The sequence below is a fragment of the Papilio machaon genome, chromosome 17 (genome assembly GCF_912999745.1).
Source record: "Papilio machaon chromosome 17, ilPapMach1.1, whole genome shotgun sequence".
Lineage (NCBI taxonomy): Eukaryota > Metazoa > Arthropoda > Insecta > Lepidoptera > Papilionidae > Papilio > Papilio machaon.
In genome coordinates, this window is record NC_060002.1 from 3,251,111 (window position 1) to 3,271,099 (window position 19,989).

Below are 19,989 nucleotides of genomic sequence, written 5' to 3' on the forward strand. Positions count from 1 at the left end.
TTACTGTTAAGTAATCTTTAACATAATATTGTATTAAAACTTGACCAACTATATTTATATCTAATTTTGACCAAGTTGATTGGTAAAAAATATACTGAAGGGTTAAATAACTAGAAAATGAAGAATATATTACAATGGAACCTGGATAAGTGAAAGTTAAAGGAATTGCAAATTTTCTTGCTTATAGAAGTTTTTCTCTAAATTGACTTTCTCGCTTATAGAGGTCACCCACAAGACCAGGTTTCTCGCTTACCCATATTCAACTGAATATAGTTTTTTAATCAGTAATATAACTTATAATTTATATGTTGTATACCAAAAATGATAATATCCTGTCCAATACATTAAAAGTAATGTGATTGCAAGAAATCCAAGTCCCATGAACTAGGATTATCGAAAGACAATAATTTGGATAATGCCTACTTTATCAGATGTTTTCAGCAAATACACTTATCCATAAGTGTCCAAGATAGTGATTTACTTTATTAAAAATAAACAAAGAAAATAAACACTATCAATTTCAAGAGGCACTATATGTTACATTACAATCCATACAATATATTGAAAAACTGATACTTTATAATAAACATACTACTTGTAACATACACTAAATATTATCTCAATACATTTTAAAGGTTAGCTTTTTTTTATAAATCAATCAGTAACATTGATGCTGGCAACATGTTTTACCTCATTATTGTAGAGCAAACAATAATTAAAAAAATTATAATTTGTAGAGTAAAACCAAAGCTAACATTGTAGATATTTAGTGTTCCTATAAATTTAAGGTGTTTACCATATAATGTATGTTTAACCACAAATGATTCAATTAGTAACATAATTAGCATTTGGAGTTTTTTCCGATAAAAGTGTTGCAGTTGGGGCAGTAATGCTCAGCATCCTTGAAGTTGTCAAAGCAGTATGGTATCAGACCCAGGCAGCACAATGAACATACCCTGAAAATATTTAAGTAACATTATATGCATTATCATTTAAATAAAGATATTAATTTAAATTATACTCTAAAACCAAATCAACAAACAGGTCAAATTAAAAAGAAAAATGTTGTAAATCTGTCTGTATTGAGCAAATAATTAGTTTTATACTATTAAAGACAATATGACAACTTAAAACCACATGATTCAACTTACATTGTGGTTACGCATATGGATCCAGCGACTAAATGTGTGTGCCAGGCTGTTGTGTATGTAACTCTTGTTGTGACAACTTTGCCGCAATTGTAGCATGTTATTGTTGTTGGATCTGTCCCCACTGCGGGCGGAAGTACTATACCCACGGGAACAGATGCACCGGACGGGGCTGCACCCATTAATCCAGGCTGAGGTTGCGCAGTTATGCCCGGCGGATGAGGGTAAACTCCAGTTGCAGTAAATTGTTTTGGTTGAGGATAAACACCGCCTGCGGGCATTGGTTCTGCTGGTGGTGCCACAAAGCCATATTGTGGATTTCCAACGACAGCGGAGTATGGTGGCGGAAGATCATTTGGCCCAGAAGTGACAACAGGAGCACTTGGTACATAATTATTTGGAGTAGCCATTTTATACGACAGTAGAAAAGAAAATTAGCACTTCACTATTTTACCTTTAAATTTTACCTGTTAAACCAGATATGAAAATAAATTAGGATTTCAATTTCATGGAATCATAACGTCATATCAATACTTGATAAATGCAAGCAATGTTGCCAGATCAGAAAAACAGTTTTATTATTTATTTACAAAAAACGATTATAAAACATCGTTGGTTTTTAACTTGTTTTGTTGCTATTTCCTCTTTAAATTTGCTATCGTTATTTCCGGAAGAGGAAGTATGTTAAAACAGACGCGTTTTTTCTGTAGCAGTATCTTAACTAATCGCAGTCAATGAAACTCACTATTACACTGGAAGTCTCTTTTTTATCGGTAAATACTTGTACGCTTACCCATGCCTCGCAGGAAACATGGAGGTTATGTGGGTCTCACTCTAACCCTTGATGGGAAAGGGACAGGAAACATACTCACTAAACACCTCTGTTCCTTTTGCGCAAGGCTAATGCTTTCGAACTCATATCCAGCCCCGCCTGAGTCTGCCACCGTAGTAGCTCCTTCCCTACGGAAGAACAAGAGAGGCTTGTCTCTAACCCGTAAATGCGCACCAGAACATCAAGCATGCCTCCCACTCAGTCCTTAGGACCAGGGTCATGAAGGCCAGAAGAGCGGAAGATACCGTCTTCTTAGCCCCCACTGACGGATCCGCGTTTAGGTGCCACCGCCGATTATGACGGCTGCACCACGTTGCATCATCGGTACGACCCCGCTGAGTCGCTGAGGATAGGGATAAGATAAGGGTAGCAGCGCACCGTAATACCAATACTTCTCCTCTCCGCAACTGCTCCTCTTCTGCGGAGATGGAGGTTGAGGGATCCACCAATTCCCGCAGATAACGTCACGCTTCCAAGACCGACTCAGTTGATTCCACCTCGAGCGATCTTCTTCTGGAACATTCCTGCGCCATGGCCCTGGGTTCCTCTTAGCTTTAATACGGGAGAGCAACCACTTTTACTGAGCCTTACTGCCACTACAATGCGGAAACCTGGTCGGGAGTCTTCGGCAGAGCCTGCTCATTCAAATAACTTTATGTTGCAGGACGAAACGTTTGCTATGTAAAAGCGAAAGGATAGTTCACAAATATTGCTCTCGTAATGTTGATAGTTTATGTACGTACTGTACATTCTTCTATGTTTTATTTCCTACACAGTATTAATCTATTTTTAAATAATTTTGAATTAATGTCTTACGTGTTACAATTCAACAACCAGCGTATTACGCTGACGCCTCATGGTATTTGATAATGGAGAAATTACTAAACTCGGGATGCCGAGTTGGTGCCAAGACGAACTTGTAACATAACGGCAACGGGGTCACCGGTTCGTAATTCATATGCGTTGTGCGTATTGAATAACAGCCCCGTCTGGTTCCGCGGTGGTGGCTAATGTTGAGTAATATTACTGCGGTCCAGTCGACGATTTGGGCGCTGACAGTTACTTGCTAGTCAGCCAGATACCTTCGTAGAATCCGCGCGCTTGCGATTTCTTAGCTTTACAATAAGTAAAATAAAGAGGTGCGTGAAGTGTAGATCGTGGTCAATTGAAAGAAGTACAATAAATAAGACTGTTTTTTTTTATGACTTTATAATATTTACGTTATTCTCAATTGATTTCAAACTGCAAACAGTTTGTTTATATTCAAATTATGTAACCGGATTGCAAACTGCATTCTTGAAAGGTATTGACATTATTTTTAATTTGGAACTTGGATAAAAGTTTTTGACAAAACTTAGCATATTATTTTTCACGAATCAAAGTGTTTTCTTTAATTATCTAAATATTGGTGTTTAGAACACACATGTCAAGCTTTTGCATGTCACCTACAAGTAAAAGCTTATAACTTTGAACTTTACTTTGTATTCATCGCAATTTGTTTCTATTAGAAATAATCTTTCAAAATCAATATAGGATTTATATTAGAATCTATAAAATAGCAAACATGAAACTTGACACTAAGTTTAAGCTTGTTGATATATAAATCATGAGTAATAAGACATCAAGCAGATCCTCGAATTATAAATGCATAGGAAAACTATAGAGTTAGTAACTCATAGATATATTGAAGTAAAAAGTTTTTCTAGATAAATGTTATGGTGGTGTTGTAGTTAAATTTTTTTATTGTTTAATCTTTAATTTTCAAGAACATGTTATTTTGTTATCATTTACATTTCCAAATACACTAAAAAGTTTTTTTTTGGAAGATACGACTTAAAAATGATAATATAAAATGTATGCAGCCGTTAAAGTGTTGTTACACTTTGTGACTCGTAAATAATCATGTAATAAACCCGGAAATATAAGAATAATAATGTGTCTTTTATTTATCTGGAAAACGACTTCGTATCGATTGTTACCGGGCGGAGGGAATGCATTGAACTTCTTATATAATGTCCACAGTCACTGCCTTATCTCATGATTATGTAACCAAAACTGGTTTCTTACTCTTTAAACATAAGTAACGTGTTATTCTCAAAATAATGTCAATTAGATTTAAGTTAGTAGAGTAAGCCATATGAGTTAATTTTTTTTAATTTAATGCTCTTAGTGTTTTTAGCCTTTTTTAGTAGTTCGTTGGAAGATTGATGATTCATTTAAAATATTAATTAAGTTATCACTTTGTTTACATTGTAATACGTTAGCTCATATCAGCTCTGCTCAGACACTCAAGCCTCTCTAAGTTAGGGGCGATTAGGCTACATTTAAAATTGCAATGGTTTCAATAAGAAAAATACTAATGATTTGAAACTCGATTTATAAAAAAAATATATTAAAACAAGAATGTTATATTCTATCTGTAACAGGTTGTAATTTAGTGCAAATCGCTAAGTGATTTCGCGTAGTTATATGATACTAAAGCTTCATAAGAACCGTCCTATTGGGTTTAATAGTAGCAGTAATAGGTGAACGTCCCGCTCGCGTTAACGCTTAGTGACATAATAAATAATACATACGTCGTGGAAAATTCCAAACTGTAATTTAAGAATATTGTATTTGTTTAAAACTGATATTATTTCATAATTAAAATAAGGTAATATTGTATCATGGTATTTTTTTTTTATGATTCATTTTTTTTTTCATTTTTATGAAAAAATGTAGCGCGTTGAAGTCTTTTGTATGGTACGCTTAATTTGTCTACGCAGCAGCCACATAATTATTTCGTCACACTTTCAACAACAATTGTTAAGTGTTATTTAATTACATAAAATATTATTCATTTGGATAGTAAGAAAGTTGTATAGCTGTTCTTTACAGGATTTTATATTACGAATTTGTTTACACGCGGATATATTCAGAAACATAAATAAAATAGACAAAACCTAGAGTACTAATATTTACGTGAAAATTGCGAGAATGTCGTCGACAAATTTTTATGGGATTTGTTGGCGTACTTTACAATTATTTTTATTGTACTAATACAAATTTAATCGATTATGTAATGAAAACATTCTCACGATTGTATGTGCTAGGTCCCCAGTATAATTAAAGTTGACACTTGATATGTAATGTAACATTTTTGCAAAGGTTGTGTAATCCTCGCGTGATAATTTTCGATCACTGTAAGAGCTAAGTGTTGCGACATTGATCGATCGTAATTATATCTTATAATGGTAATTTTCAAAGTTTTATTTTTATATTCCGGTAAAAACTTAAGTTTGATAAAAGTTTTTAACTTTATATTGAGGTCCCCGCTAACATAATTGAGTAGAGGTTTTCAAAAGCTCTAAATATATGATTTAGTCTTAAGTAAGTCAACAACCTTATAAGTTTGAAACTTCTCTATTAGCTTACTGCTGTACTATCTACGTTTAATAATACCTTTGGTTTCAATTAAAAATTTTACATATTTTTGCATTTCCGTGTAAAAAATGCACCAAAACACAATGTAAAAAATAGAATGAATTTACAGTTGTGTAAGTGAAAGTTCGCGAATAAATATTGAGAGCGCGCAATGCGACCACAGAACAGCGTCACCGCAGATTTTGTTGTTGTTGATATTACAAGAAGGGCAAATACTCTTAAAGGTTTTCATCTTCCTTAAAGGATATCATGAGACTATTCCTTTAAAATAACATGAAAGCCTATGTGAAAATTTGATGATCAAAAATTTACGGCGAACAGACTAACACTAACGTATTCAAAATGTTTTATTTGTTATTTTTAAATAATATTAACTAAAACAATTTAAAAATGGAATTCTCATGCATGTTTTTTTTCTTTTTTAAGGTGAAAATAAAGGAAGCAAGAAATAAGTGAACTTATTTGCCAGAGACTATAAGGTGTTGTGCTTAAACTAAGTATGGCTTGTTCCACGAATCCGTAGTGTGGAAAAACATTTCTATGAATATTCTAGAAATATAGTGATCCAGAGACTTTGAGATTATAAAGATGCGTGTGCGTTGGTGGCGCGCTGTGTTGGTCTGTGCGTGCGCACTGGTGCTAAGAAGTGACGCGCTGCCCCCCGCCGCCCTCGGGGATGTAGTTGTCAACGCTGCCAACAGCCTCAACTCTATGAAGGTAAGTTGTTAAATCTAACAGAGAGACATATTGAAATTGCTGCTGGGTTGTTAGGACACGTCTCATCTCCAGCAATTCACATAATGTTGTGTACATTCTAGTTTTTTTTATTAGTATTTTAAATTAAAATTAACATTATTTTACACCAAAATTTGGTTCTTTCTTGCAAATATTAAGATTTTTTTTATTTATTTATTGGTATTTAACTTAAGACCATAGTAGCTAAGTTCTGTACTTAAATACTTGTTTACCAACGTAAATAGTGTTTAAAAATTCAAATGTAGTAACATCGTGACCCCGAGATTTAAGAGATTTTCTAAGAAAACACTTTAACCCAATTCTAATAGAATCACATCCAATTACAAAACTTTTTGTGTGTCCTCCTAACAATAAAACAATTGGGCAATGTATTCTCTAGTATTCACAAACGAAATTCGTAACTTAACTATAAGTATATGAATATAACGTAGTCAATACATTCGGTAACATGTCAGGTTTGTTTAACTGACCAGCTTTTAAGCTTGCAAATTTTAATTGTGATAATGTTGCGCCTTACTGAATTATAGAGTTAATGCGCAATGCGATTGATTTCTTGTGCAAGATAAGTAGGCACTTAAGAATCAACAAAGGCATGTTGCCTCGATGTATCACAATCGTAGTCAACTGATACTATTATCAACATTATTCAAATAACTGAATCTTTAAATTGCACGTTGTTTCGTGATGTAATATATTTTAAAAAGGTCACATACACATGCTTGGTACTGAATACAAGTGGGATTAGAGTTTTTCTGGCGCAATCGACTGCGAATAAAAGCAGTGAAATACGTTTTGAAACTGCGCGACGTCCATTTAAAACGTGAGAAAATTACTACGCTAGTTGTGACATAAATTTTCTCTAATGGTGTTTTTACTAAGCATTTCTAATAAAGGATGAAATGTGTTCTCACTTTTATAGGCTAATGTATCACAAATTATTATGAAAATGACTTCCTGTATATCAATATGTATATGTATGCATTAATTTTCTTCAGACACAGACATATGTGTATATTATGTTGTTTATATTCAAAGCAAATCGAACTAAATCAATGTGGACCTTCATTTTCATATGTTGCTAGAACAATCGTATCTAAATATAGATGTAATTTATAATTTAATGTATTTCATTCCATAACAATCATATTACACGACCTTTACAAATCATTTCTTAAGGATGATTGTGCAATCTAGGCAATAAATCATATTAGAAAATTTCTCAGAAATTGTGTTACCGAGTTCAATAAAAAGCTAGTAAAAACCGTAAAAATATAATAAATTCTACGAAAAAAAAGAAAATTAAAGTGCACCAAAAGGTCGCATTCATCGACACATTGTATCATAACTTGTATTCATTTACCTAACTTACGACATGTATCAATGGAAAAACGTAATCGGCTACTTGTATCTCTTTAACAGTTGCCCACCCTTAATAACGCAATTATATATGTCTTTATTCGCATTGAAGCGTTAAATGGTTATTGCTTAAACGTAATCGTAAATATATTTTAAGAGAAAATATTACTATATTTATCGCTTTTTGTGTGGCATGTAGCTTGTTAAACCTCATTATTGTTATGACAAATTTTGTTAGTAAAAACCCGAAGTGGAGATTTCGCTGAGTTTGTCTATGATAGGATTAGATATCGTATAAAACATTATACGATTATACGTTTATTTGTCAGGTAACAGGAGCATGGCGACGTCTGTCCAGTACGGTGAGCGAGTCTGTAGGGTTGAAGCACGCACTGCGGCGGCTGCAAGCGGTGCCGGCGCGTGCGGCGCGGCTCGTGCACGCTCTGGTCGACCGCATGCGGGTCGGTGGCGGTCCTGTCGTCAACACACGGCTCGGCGCCTTGCGGGGACGGCGGCTGGTCACCAGGACTGTGTCGCAGATACCCTATTACAGCTTTAAAGGAATACGGTGAGCAACAAAATACTAAAAGTATTGTCTTTTAGTTTTGGATAATTATTATCTCGCACCCCTTTAGACAGACAGCAAACAACATGCCATCTCTAATACCAGAATCCAGTTTTCCTTAAATTCCAAATAAACTTAAGTATGAATAGACTAAGTGAATACATGCCTTGCAAGATGCATAATGCGTGCTAGTAAAGCCAGCTGTAACTGTAATTTAATAGCTTGCTAATGTTTTTGATGATGTAACAACAAGAATCTGTTTATGTACTAGATATGCACAATCACCACGTGGCCGGTTAAGATTCAAGCCGCCCGCGCCACTGGAGCCGTGGTCAGGGGTGCGAGACGCGTTAGAAGAAGGCGCCGTCTGTCCTCATAGGTTTATGTTGTTTGACACGTACAAAGGAGACGAAGACTGTCTATTTTTAAACGTGTACACCTCTGCACTGCCTGACAAGCTAATAGGGTAAGTAGAGTATTAGATTAAATACGTGCTTAATAACTTGTTGATGAAAATAATGATTATTCATGATGTTAATGATTGATGTTTGGCTGAGTTCGATGACTAATGTCTGCAAGATTACGTCTACCGTTATGTTTTATAAGTACACATTTCAAAACATGTATTATTCATAACAAGTCTTGAACTTTAATTATACGTGATTATTTTATATTTACAATACGGTGAATTTTTAGTAACACAAATTGATTTCTAAAGTAAATAAAAAAGGGAATAGCAAGGTAATTAAATCCAATTTCCTGCGGCAGGTACAATCCAAAATTAGCGGTAATGGTTTGGATTCACGGCGGGGCATTTGCAGTTGGATCTGGGAACGCATTCCTATACGGGCCTGATCATTTGGTGGGGGCTGGCGTGGTGCTAGTCACTCTCAACTACAGGCTCGGAGCTCTTGGCTTCTTGAGCCTCGAGAATGATGAGGTGCCAGGAAATATGGGATTAAAGGTAACTTTTTTAAATAATAGGATGGCAAACGGTCAAACGACCACCTGAATTCGCTGAAATAGTGCAGCGATCTCTGTCCATAGACATCCACAGTTGCAAATTCGTTGCCTACTTTTAATCGACAGAGAAGGGGACGCACAGAAAGGGAATATGTATCCAAATCCACCTTTGCCAAATCTACGCCCACATGAATAGAGAACTAAAATTAAGCCTCTGGTACGCACACTCATCAAACGAAACACTGAGTTGCTTCGACTTCATTTTACGTTTGTCATCTGTGGTCGTGGTATTTCACGGTTGGAGTCGGCCACTTAAAAGAGCTAGGAAGGCAACGGCTGCACCTTATTTGTTACTAAGAAAATTATAAAAATATTCTTTCTTGAAAAGTTTAACATAACTGAATTCTTTATAGCCTTCTTGAAACAAAACATGTAAAAACATTAAACTTTAAAAATATTATTTATTATATGTATTATGTATAATATTGCCTCATTAAACGCACCGTAATCGACAAGTTGGAAAATAAAGTACGAAAAGATAACAATTAGTGTATGCATTTGGCAACGCTTTTAGTCATGGCTTAGTTATATTGGTCAAGTGCATTACTAATGAGTCAACATTCTGTATCTTTATCACAAGTCCATCGTCTTACAGATTTTTTGAATCGTTTAAGGTCGTTTTTTCGTTTAAAAATGTCAGTAAATTCTGATTTGTAACACTAATAATTAATAATGTTGATTACGCTAATTATACACTCTAACAGTGCCATTGGAAAATCTATCTTGACTTAGATTAGATCGTTCTTAGATGTTTATTTAAAAGAATTCTCTGCTTTCGAAGAGTTCTTTTTACAAGCCTACGAGTCAATAGAACCAAGTATGAAAACAAGAAAGCTATTCGTGTTAAAAAGCTGTAACTAAAATAGTTATATGCATGAAATTCCACTAATGCCGTAATGCGCATGTACTATTAACTAACTACTATTACCACGGTATGCAAATACGGCTCCTTATTCCGATGTACAACATATACTCGTATTTTAGTTACAACAAAAACATTGACATGGAGCGAACGAATAACTTAGTAATTCAGTCTAACTTCCCTCGTTTACCACAGCTATAGGAAGGAGCTTTTACCTTTCATGACAATATGTGTTTTAACTGTCAATATTTTCATTTAACGACGCTTAACAAATTTTTAGGATCAAGTGATGGCTTTGAAATGGGTCCGAGACAATATTGAGTTCTTCGGCGGGGACCCGAACAGGGTGACCATCTTTGGCGAATCAGCTGGTGCCGTGTCGGTTCATCTGCACATGTTGTCGCCAGCTTCTCAGGTATTTTATTCTGAGTTTTAATTAATCATTTATACTGTGACCCGTTCATCTTTTATGAAACTAGTTCGGAAACTGTGAAATCAAGTTTTTTTCCTGAAATTGTGAATTTGTATGACTAAGATTTGCGTTTTGCAAAATGCTTAATTTCTTTTATGGAATGAGAAAAATATCATAAAAACGAATAAATATTATTCAAATGGTTATGACTACGGTTAAATCTAATATTTAAATAACTATTAAGAGACTGTCTTTTAACTAAAATACTTATTTTTTGATAGCAAGAACTGTGACGGCAAATTGTTTTAGCGAGAAAGTGTAGTAAGTATTGCTGTTGCACAAAGACTTTAATGAGACCACAGTACGTTGACTTTTGCCACGCATGGTCGTGCAATCGGTAGAAGTATGGTAGTAAACAGACATCCTTTTACATTACGTCTATTTCCTTCCGCAAATTAACTATACGGGTGTTAGCACTAATGCTGGATAATGTTAAATGATTTTCATATATTTCCTTAAAACCTTAAGATATTAATTTCACTATTAATTATTTATTACATAAGAAGTGTTAATTTATTACGATTATTCTCCAGTTCTATTTTATTTTCTTCAATTTTAATTAATCACAGTAGACAGTCTCATGTAAAAAAAACTATCATTCATAAATTGTTATTAATTTTTCAAAATTTGTCAAGAGGTTTAGGCCATTGAATGTAATAAAAGAACTGTACATACATACATACATGCATATGTACATACATTAAACATTGTAAACATATTGCACAGGGTCTTTTCCACCGAGTGATAGCGCAGAGTGGTTTGGCGCTGTCACCATGGGCCTTAGGGAAGAACCCACGAGAGAAAGCCTTCGAGTTGGGCAAAGAGCTCGGTATTGAAACCAACAGTACTGCAGAACTTCTTGGTATGTTCAATAACATATATAACATTATCATAAAAAAATAGTGTATCGGTAAACGAATTCAAATAAAAAAAAATATTCAATGTCACAAGTTAAACTGTTTTGATATTAAAACATTTCAAGACATTAGAAATATGTTCTCTATTGAAAACTATTAAATTGAATTATGACTTACGTAATTTCTCACATTATCCTTATTAGAAAATTCTTGGTAATTCTTTTCAAGGACATATGCTTATATTTGTCATTGCCAAACAAAATTAAGTAGGTACATAAAGATCGTGTCATTAAATATACCAATTTCAGCTACTTAATGATTCATCCTTACATCATAATTTACGCATAAAAAGACGACATTCTGAAATGTTTCATTCATTAAAGTACTTAATAAAAATTACTTAAGTGACTTCAATATACTTACTTATTTGTTGCCAATCGAACCCATAGCTTGCGATGTTAGCATAGCAAAGCTCATTTACATATGATCTGAGCTCAAAGTGTAAAGAAATAAAACACAGCTTACATAATACCTACCGACGAGTCCGTGCAAAAAAAAAAAGATTGTTTGTCTAAAATAATATATATATTTAATCCTACTATTAAAAATAAGATTTCGAACGAAATTTTAGCTCCGTTTACATCTATTGTAGGTTATCTAAGAGCAACGCCGAGTGAACTACTAGTGAAGGCAGGCGCAAGGATCGCGGGTGCGCCGGGCAAGACGGCCGACCTACAGAGCACAGTGGCCCTGCCCTTCCTGCCAGTGCTGGAGCCCGAGGGCCCCGAAGCCTTTCTCACTACCAACCCCAGAGAATCCTTACCAGGAGCTGACGTGCCACTTCTCACAGGGTACAACGCTCAGGAAGGAATTATACTATTCAGACGTAAGTATTTCCATTCAAATTGACAGTATTTTCATGGGTCTACCACTCGCATAATTTAGCTGAAGTATTTTAAATAGACACACAACAAGAGTGTCATCAGTGTTTCAGTGATAACTTCACAAAAATGGCTTTACTGCTGAAAATGTGCTGGAATACGAATATGTGACTTACATAGTATCTTGCCACTGAATACCTTTTCGTTCTTTTTTTTCTCCAGAATAATTTTGAAAAATATCAAAAGTATTTAATTTATCTACTAACATACATTACATATATGTATTATTGGTTTATACCATGAACTTATTCAAATTAAGTTACAATATTAGCAAAGCTTAAATTAGTCTCTTTTTAATATTTTCCATCTCATTTTTATAGGTTAGATTGTGATAGTTGCTTACCTCGCTGTCTAGTAAGATCGTACTTTTAAAAGTACTTGAAACCGTGCACCTAATAACTAGTCGTCAAATAGTATTTTAGATAATTAAAATGGCTGAATAACTATTAACTGGGTTCCAGTGTAGTAAAATGAAAGCAAATTATGTATACATCGATTGATAAATAAACAGTTAAGTTTTAAAACAACTTAGTTTTAAAGTAAATTCCTTGGTCGATATACTCTATTCGAGGTGAAGCGAAACATTCTAAAAATTCGCATAGATTTGCTACAATAAATGTTTGAGGTCACACCTGATCCAAACTAATGAATGCTTTCGTAATGTTTGTATGTATTTTGAGGTCCTGTGCGATGTCGTAATTGTGTATTGCAAAGTGTAAATGAATTTCAACAACATTTTACTTAGAGTTATATCTTTGAAAAGTCCCGAACGTCAAGACGATCAACGTTTAGAAGTAAGCGTTGTTGTCATTTCATTTGTATTAAAGTGTTGACCTTACATATTGTAATGCAAAGTTAAGGTCCTGAGTTAATAATGAATGTTATGATTTTAGCATTGTATTTTCTACTTTATATTTATTTAACCTTGGTACTGAGTGTTTACGTTTTACTGTGATTATGTCTTTTATGAATTTCTTGTTTACACAAAGTAAGTACATATTTGCGCAATTGAAGTATGTAGTATTTAAGTTATAAATTAACTCATTATCAGCTCATTATACGTCCCCAATTGGGGCTCGGAGCCTACCCTAAGTTAAGCCTAGGCCCTAGTCAACCACTCTGGCCCAGTGCGGGTTGGTTGACTTTCCACATATCTTTGAATTTCATCTCAGATATATGCAGGTTGCTTCATGATGTTTTCCTTCAACGTTAGAACTTCTGATAAATGTAAATATGTAAATCGAAAAACACACTGGTACATGGCAGGATTCGAACCCTGGACCTGCAGATTGCAAGTCAAACGCTTAAACCCTGAGCCACCGACGCTCTCATAAATTAACATTGGCACTTATTCCTATATTAGTGAACTTCATTACATGCATATAAATGCATTATAGCCTGAGCATCGAGGTGCGGTTTGTAATTTTCCGAGCTGTGGCTGCAGTTGAAATCAGGACGGAAATCCTACGCGGCATTTTGCAACTTTGTCAACAAGATCCGTTGCCTTGGTTTCTAGACATTCCCTTCAGTGAATGTAGGTATTTTGCGATTTATCATAAATCTCCTAAAGGCAAAATGGTTTTATTTTACTTCTAGTTATGCCCCTATCTTTTTGATAAAAGATATTAAGTATAATGTATGTCGACTAGAGAAGTATTGATCTACCAAGATAGTCAGATCTGGTAGAGGTTACGGGAATGACTGAATGATGGCAAGAGGTATGGAATTCCATTCTTTGACAATGAAAATACCGAAGTCATTTCATGCTAAGATATAGTTATGTATAATGAAATACAAGCGGTAAAGTAACCTTTGAGTAAATAAGGTAAGATTAGTGTTAGTATAAGACATCAATTGCGCAACTCGTAGCTGAGCGCGGTATTCACTCGTCGAAAACTTTTCCTATCCGATCTAATCCAACATCACTGATGAACGATCGTGTATGCTTTGAACTAGGATAGTAATGTAATACAATAAATATAAAAAATATTTTTTATCAAAATCGGACCACCAGGGGCGGAGTTTCGCGGTAACACACATAAAAAAAAAACAGTCGAATTGATAACCTCCTTCTTTTTGAAGTCGGCTAAAAAGCATATAGACTAAACGTAAAGTAAACGTAACATAACGAAAAACGTTGAACACAGATATTCTCAAGCCGATTACCGAAATATCGTTTAGTGAATTCTTACATGTTATTTCATAAATTCCTACTTTACGTAACGACGTGAATTTGTGAACTATTGTCACATAGTAATCAGACCGTTGTAGTTTAGCTTAGCGTTTAGCGGCAATTTGTCGTTTGTTGAATCCTCGTGTTGCTAAACTTGTATCACTTTGTTTACTAACAGACGTACACTGGTATCCGTATGTTACGTTATGTAACGCGGCAGTGAAATTGAAACCGGTCCGCTTTATGTCATAAATACGTCATTTGTGTCACCGGAATTAAGACAACCGGACCAGGATCTGACAGATCATTTAGGTCAGATTCGTGTAAAGATTTTATTGATTTTAAAAGTGTTTGTTATGTAATGAACCTTTCGCATGTCACAATTTTGATTTCGTTGCTTGTATTTTCACCTCACTCGTGTAACATAGCACAAAAAACACATTTAATTTTTTCTACTATGCTTAATAAATTCTACGGTCGGACATTCTTTCCAGACAGAGTCAGTTTTCTTTCAAGTTCCAGATTAGCGATCATCTCGCACTAAATATTCAGTACCTACTTCATTAATATGAATAAATATAATTATCTAGAATCTAGAGTTATAAAATTCTTTCAAACAAAATCTAAATCAAAGTTATCAAAAGGTTAGATCAAAACATTTAAGTATTATTGTTTCTTCGTATATAGGCTTATCATAATACAGTATAACCCGTTTAATACGATCACGCTTAATACGATTTCTCGCATAATACGCCTCTTTACGCCAGTCCCTGCAACTTGAGACATATTTTCATACATTTCTTAACGCTTAGTACGACTCGTCATCCCGTTTAATACGCCCTCGCTCAGGCCATACGCCCGCACTCGAGGTCAGCCGAGAGCGCTCTAACGGCGAGGATGAGCCGTCGTGTTGGAAGAAGAAGAACCCCATATACTGCAGGGTTTTCCTGGATATTCTTCCATTGATGACAATGTAGCACCGTACGAAATTAAATCAATTGAAGATCTTATAGAGAATGTGAATAACACACAAAACGAGGCCTATATAAGTGATAATGATGAAGACGAAGATGAGTCAACTCCGGTTTTGTCAAACGCTGCTATCAGCTGTTAATGATTTAAGACGCTATGTTGCTTCTTTGGATCAAAGTAAAGACGCACTGCAAAAGTTGAATTATGTTGAAAATCTTTTATGCTAATGCATCAAAATCTTTCTGTCAAACCAAAATAAGTGATTATTTTAAATACAATATGTATTGTAATATGTAATGTATTCAATGTAGATAATTTAAATAATAAGAACAAAATGCATAATAATATGTAGTAAGTTCGTTTTATTTTCGCTATCCCGCATAATACGCTTTCTCGCTTAAGACGCGTTTTTGGTGGGGTCCCTCAGAAATCGTCTTAAGCGGGTTTTACTGTACTATAAAAATGATCAATAACAATATACATGAAATAGCATAGATAGCAAGTTCTGTTTGATCAGCAAGGCCACGGCCTTGTTAATCGTCATCATGACATACATCTAGAATGAGTCTTAAAAAAGGTCGTAACAAACAAATGACATTCTGTAAAAACATAACAATACCCAAAAATTGTACTTTTGACAACTTCGAGCCACTTTCACTGTAACGAAATCGACGAATGCTGTAATATACGAGTATTAGCATTTGTAATTTAAAACCGTTATGCCATGTGGTGGCCAGTATATAGTTGACCGGCTCGAACAAATTATTATCGTCGGGTTACAGTACCCCTAATTTTCAAAATTCTTTAATAGGCATATTACATCAATACTAGGCCAATATTCGTGACATTTAATTTGTATGCAATAACATTATTTTTTTATTCATTGCAAAGTTTTACACAATATTTTAGCTAGCGAGAAGAGAAAAGATAAATATGGATAGGCTGATTTTATGGTTTCGAAAAAATAATATTATTCCAACGTATTGATTTTGATTGTATTTTTTATCGTTTTCATCGTCGTCGTCTGCGTCGGATTATATCTAAGGTTATAGCGATAAGTCCTCAATAATTAAACAAATACTGCGAAATCATTTCATGTGCTAGGTTTATTTGCATTATTATGCAATCTTCGTATAGTAATTGAGTTTTTATGTAGGTTCGGTATTTTTAACTTTTCGATAAAGTTTTGAAGGAAATTGACAGCAAGCTGGTTACGAGATCATAATGTGACCATGATTAACAATTGATAATCGCATCGTTGTTACCGTCTTTGGAAAGAAAACTTGAAGACAAAGATGTACTTCTCGACTCATTATCGGTTTTATGAAACCCTGGTACTTTCCATTCAAACAATAAATGCGTACTAAGTTTGCTTTTATTAACTTATTTAGCAGTCGCCAAAGATTCCGTCTTCGCAGAATTAAAAAAAAACGTAATAAGTAGTAAATGTGTTCTTCCAGACTATGTTCCACATATGTGCCAAATGTCGTCAAGAACCGTTGCGCCATTTCGGTGATACCTTCAAACAAACATCCATCCATCCACCATTCAGATGTGTCAATCTAAAAATTTGCATTTATAATATTAATATGATTTTATATAATCAATTCCAGGTCTGCAACGCTATCCGAAGTTACTCAGTGAGTTGGAGCATGAATTCCGTCGCGTGGTACCGCCCGAATTGATATCTTCTGATGAAAAGCGGACCGACAAGGTTGCGGATCACATCAGAGCTTTCTACTTCCAGCAGCGCCCAGTCGATGCACGGAACATCAACAGTCTTATTGACGTAAGTGCATTTTTTGATTTATTAAATATAATATTATCTTCGTGAAACGAATACAATTTATGCCTAAAATATGAACAACAACATTAAAAAACTAATGCGATCTCTTTGTAGACGACAGCTTAGAAAATAAAATTAACGCAAATTTAGCACAAAATCACAAACGATTTGCATGACTTACGACTGACTATGTGATGATTTTTGATATTGTTATCGAGCGGGATTTCCCTAAACGATAAGATTGATCAAATTTAAGATATTTATATATCACAGGGCCGTTTGGATTGCAACGGAACGTTTACGTATTTTATACGTATGGTACGAAAAAAAGAATCGAAAATCCTACATAGTTAGTATGTAGCCATAGAAATATACAGAAAAACTCAATCATAAACATGCACAGTATTAAATTTAAATTTAAATTTAACTCAAGTTTAAAAGGAAATTATGGTAGTCGAGTATTGTTTTTAAATTCCACCATTGGGTTCTTTCTTCCAGAAAAAATGAATGTATAATTTTCTTTTTTTTTTGCAGTTATTCACGGACGTGATGTTTTTAAGGCCAGTGCTCCAAACGATTCGACTCCAAGCGGCCACCAACAGGACGAGCCCCACGTATTTGTATCGGTTCGCATTCGACGGCGCGCTTGGCCTGTTCAAGCGAATGCTCGGCATATCCCACCCGGGCGCTTGTCACGGCGACGAAATGGGATACCTCTTCTATTTCTCTAGACTTAATTACAGATTGGACGACGAATCGACTGAACTTGTAGTCTCTAGAAAGATGGTGCAAATGTGGACAAACTTTGCGAAGACTGGGTAAGTTAATGAATACAAAAGTAATCTAATTTTGTGACCTTAAATCGAACCCTTATTGTATGGCTTTCAGCAGATTATAAAAATATAGTTTAGTTAATGTAATAACCGTAAAGTTTTTATAACTTACGGTATGGATAAATTCAGGCGTAACTAACGAATTGTTTAAATTGTGACGTGACGGTGTGACGTCAACGGCTGTAATAGAATTGACGCAAGTACTAAAAATCAAAAATTAGCCTATTCAGACTGTAGGCATATCAGATAATCTTTGAAGATTGGAATGGCAGCAATGGATGTCTGCCGACAATTACGAAAATAGAATTAATTTGTATTTGTCATTTTCACCTTTATGTACACAATTAGCGATATCGTTATGTCTATATTTTGATTCCAGAAACCCAACCCCGCCGGTGGATTACGAATCGATTTTAGACTTTAAATGGCTTCCCGTAAATGAGACGGAACACATGAATTATCTCAACATAAATGGAAACTTCACATTGCAAACAGACCCCGAAGCAAAAAGAGTAAAGTTTTGGGACTGGCTGTATGATAATTATGCCAATAAATCAATGCAAGTTTAAATATTAAAAAAAAAAGTTTATGTGATACTCCACATATTAAGAATTGGATATTATCGTGAATTTAAACACTCACTTGTTTCAAGACATGCTATTGTTATCTCAGTTATCTTCTAATAGGACGAGAGAGATGATATGATACAAGTGTAACGACAATTGAGAGATAATCGAGTTGATCGATGTTTTTGTTTATAAGTGAAAATCAAGTGCAAATATATTTTTACATAAAGTATGTACTTATTTTGTTAAATTAGTTATTATCATAATAAGATGTAATTTAAGAAAAAAATATTTAAACTTCTTTGTCTTCCATTTTAGACTTCTACAATATTTGTAAAATATTCGTTTAAAATGACCAGTGTTCTACTTTTAATAATGTTACATCTGTAAGACTTTATGATTAAAATTGTTATATTGTAAATAGCTTCTGTATAATTTATAAAAATCTTTTGTAAATTTGTTACTTCGTTATACTCATGTAAGTGTTACTTGTATTAATTATATGTATTTAAGAATTATTTAATCTTTCACTCTAAACAAATAAAAAGCTACTTGCTAACAAAATTTACGTATACATACAATGATACTAAAACACTCTTCGTAAATTGTACCTATTTAGCTAGTGTTAAACAAGACGACATTGTGTTCAGTAGATTTATGACCATCGAGGTAAGTCTATATAACACTAGCTGTTGCCCGCGACTCAATCTGCGCGGAAATAAAAATCAATATTGTGTTTTCCCATGCCCATGTGTTCCTCCAGACTATGTTCTACATCTATGTCCAATTTCATCGAGATCCATTCTAACAAACGTACATGTAAACCAGTCATAGGTAAATCAACCAAAATTGATGACCTGCAGATCAGCACACGGTTGACAAGTGTGAAGCAGATCAGTAAACGAGCTCACAGTTCAGCTCAATTTGTACCTGCATGATTATATGCTGCAGAATGATTTGCGTTTGGAGCTGCGAACTGTCTCGTCGGTTCAAATAGTTATACCACAGCGAGATTAGCCGTGAGCTATCAAGTTAGTTGTTGAGCTAGAACTCAACTGCAAGTTTATGTGGGCTGAGCTTTTGAATATGTTCAGAGCTGGTGCTGATTTTACACATGGCTACTTATTTGTAACTGTAGATATAAAAGGTTTTAAGCTACATTGTGTACCCAATAAAATAAATAAATAATAATACCAAGTACTTAGTAATATAGTTCAATGTATGATGTACGTACATAATCTTGCCAGTGTAATGAAATTAAAAATTAATATAGAAAGGAATGGCCATATAAGTAAATCCAATAGTATTATTATGAGCCATATTAAAATATTTACAGCTAAGTACTCCTTTACATATTGTACCTATAAAATTTCGTTGTGATTTTAATTTAAACAAAGAACAACATAACGACATAATCAATGGCT

At 34.3% G+C, this 19,989-nt stretch overlaps 2 protein-coding genes across 4 annotated transcripts; one reads left to right on the plus strand and one right to left on the minus strand.

The window, feature by feature from the left end:
• Positions 1-746: 746 nt before the first annotated feature.
• On the minus strand, positions 747-1,690 carry LOC106721576 (lipopolysaccharide-induced tumor necrosis factor-alpha factor homolog). Its single transcript, XM_014516539.2, has 2 exons — positions 1,152-1,690; positions 747-956 (listed from the first exon to the last, which is right to left on the minus strand). The coding sequence occupies exons 1-2, from the start codon at positions 1,556-1,558 to the stop codon at positions 842-844; spliced, it is 522 nt and encodes a 173-aa protein (XP_014372025.2). The 5' UTR covers positions 1,559-1,690; the 3' UTR covers positions 747-841.
• Positions 1,691-3,058: 1,368 nt separating this feature from the next.
• On the plus strand, positions 3,059-18,571 carry LOC106721470 (venom carboxylesterase-6). 3 transcript variants are annotated; one of them, XM_045681743.1, is made up of 11 exons: positions 3,059-3,119; positions 5,830-6,120; positions 7,845-8,083; positions 8,352-8,546; positions 8,849-9,044; positions 10,246-10,380; positions 11,164-11,299; positions 11,947-12,180; positions 16,994-17,169; positions 17,701-17,984; positions 18,379-18,571. In XM_045681743.1, exons 2-11 carry the CDS (start codon positions 5,992-5,994, stop codon positions 18,566-18,568), a joined length of 1,914 nt encoding a protein of 637 aa, XP_045537699.1. In that variant the 5' UTR covers positions 3,059-3,119; positions 5,830-5,991; the 3' UTR covers positions 18,569-18,571. The 3 variants fall into 3 exon arrangements, with proteins under 3 accessions (XP_045537699.1, XP_045537697.1, XP_045537698.1); XM_045681741.1 differs by having other exon boundaries at positions 3,068-3,283; XM_045681742.1 differs by having other exon boundaries at positions 3,068-3,283; positions 5,842-6,120.
• Positions 18,572-19,989: the final 1,418 nt, after the last annotated feature.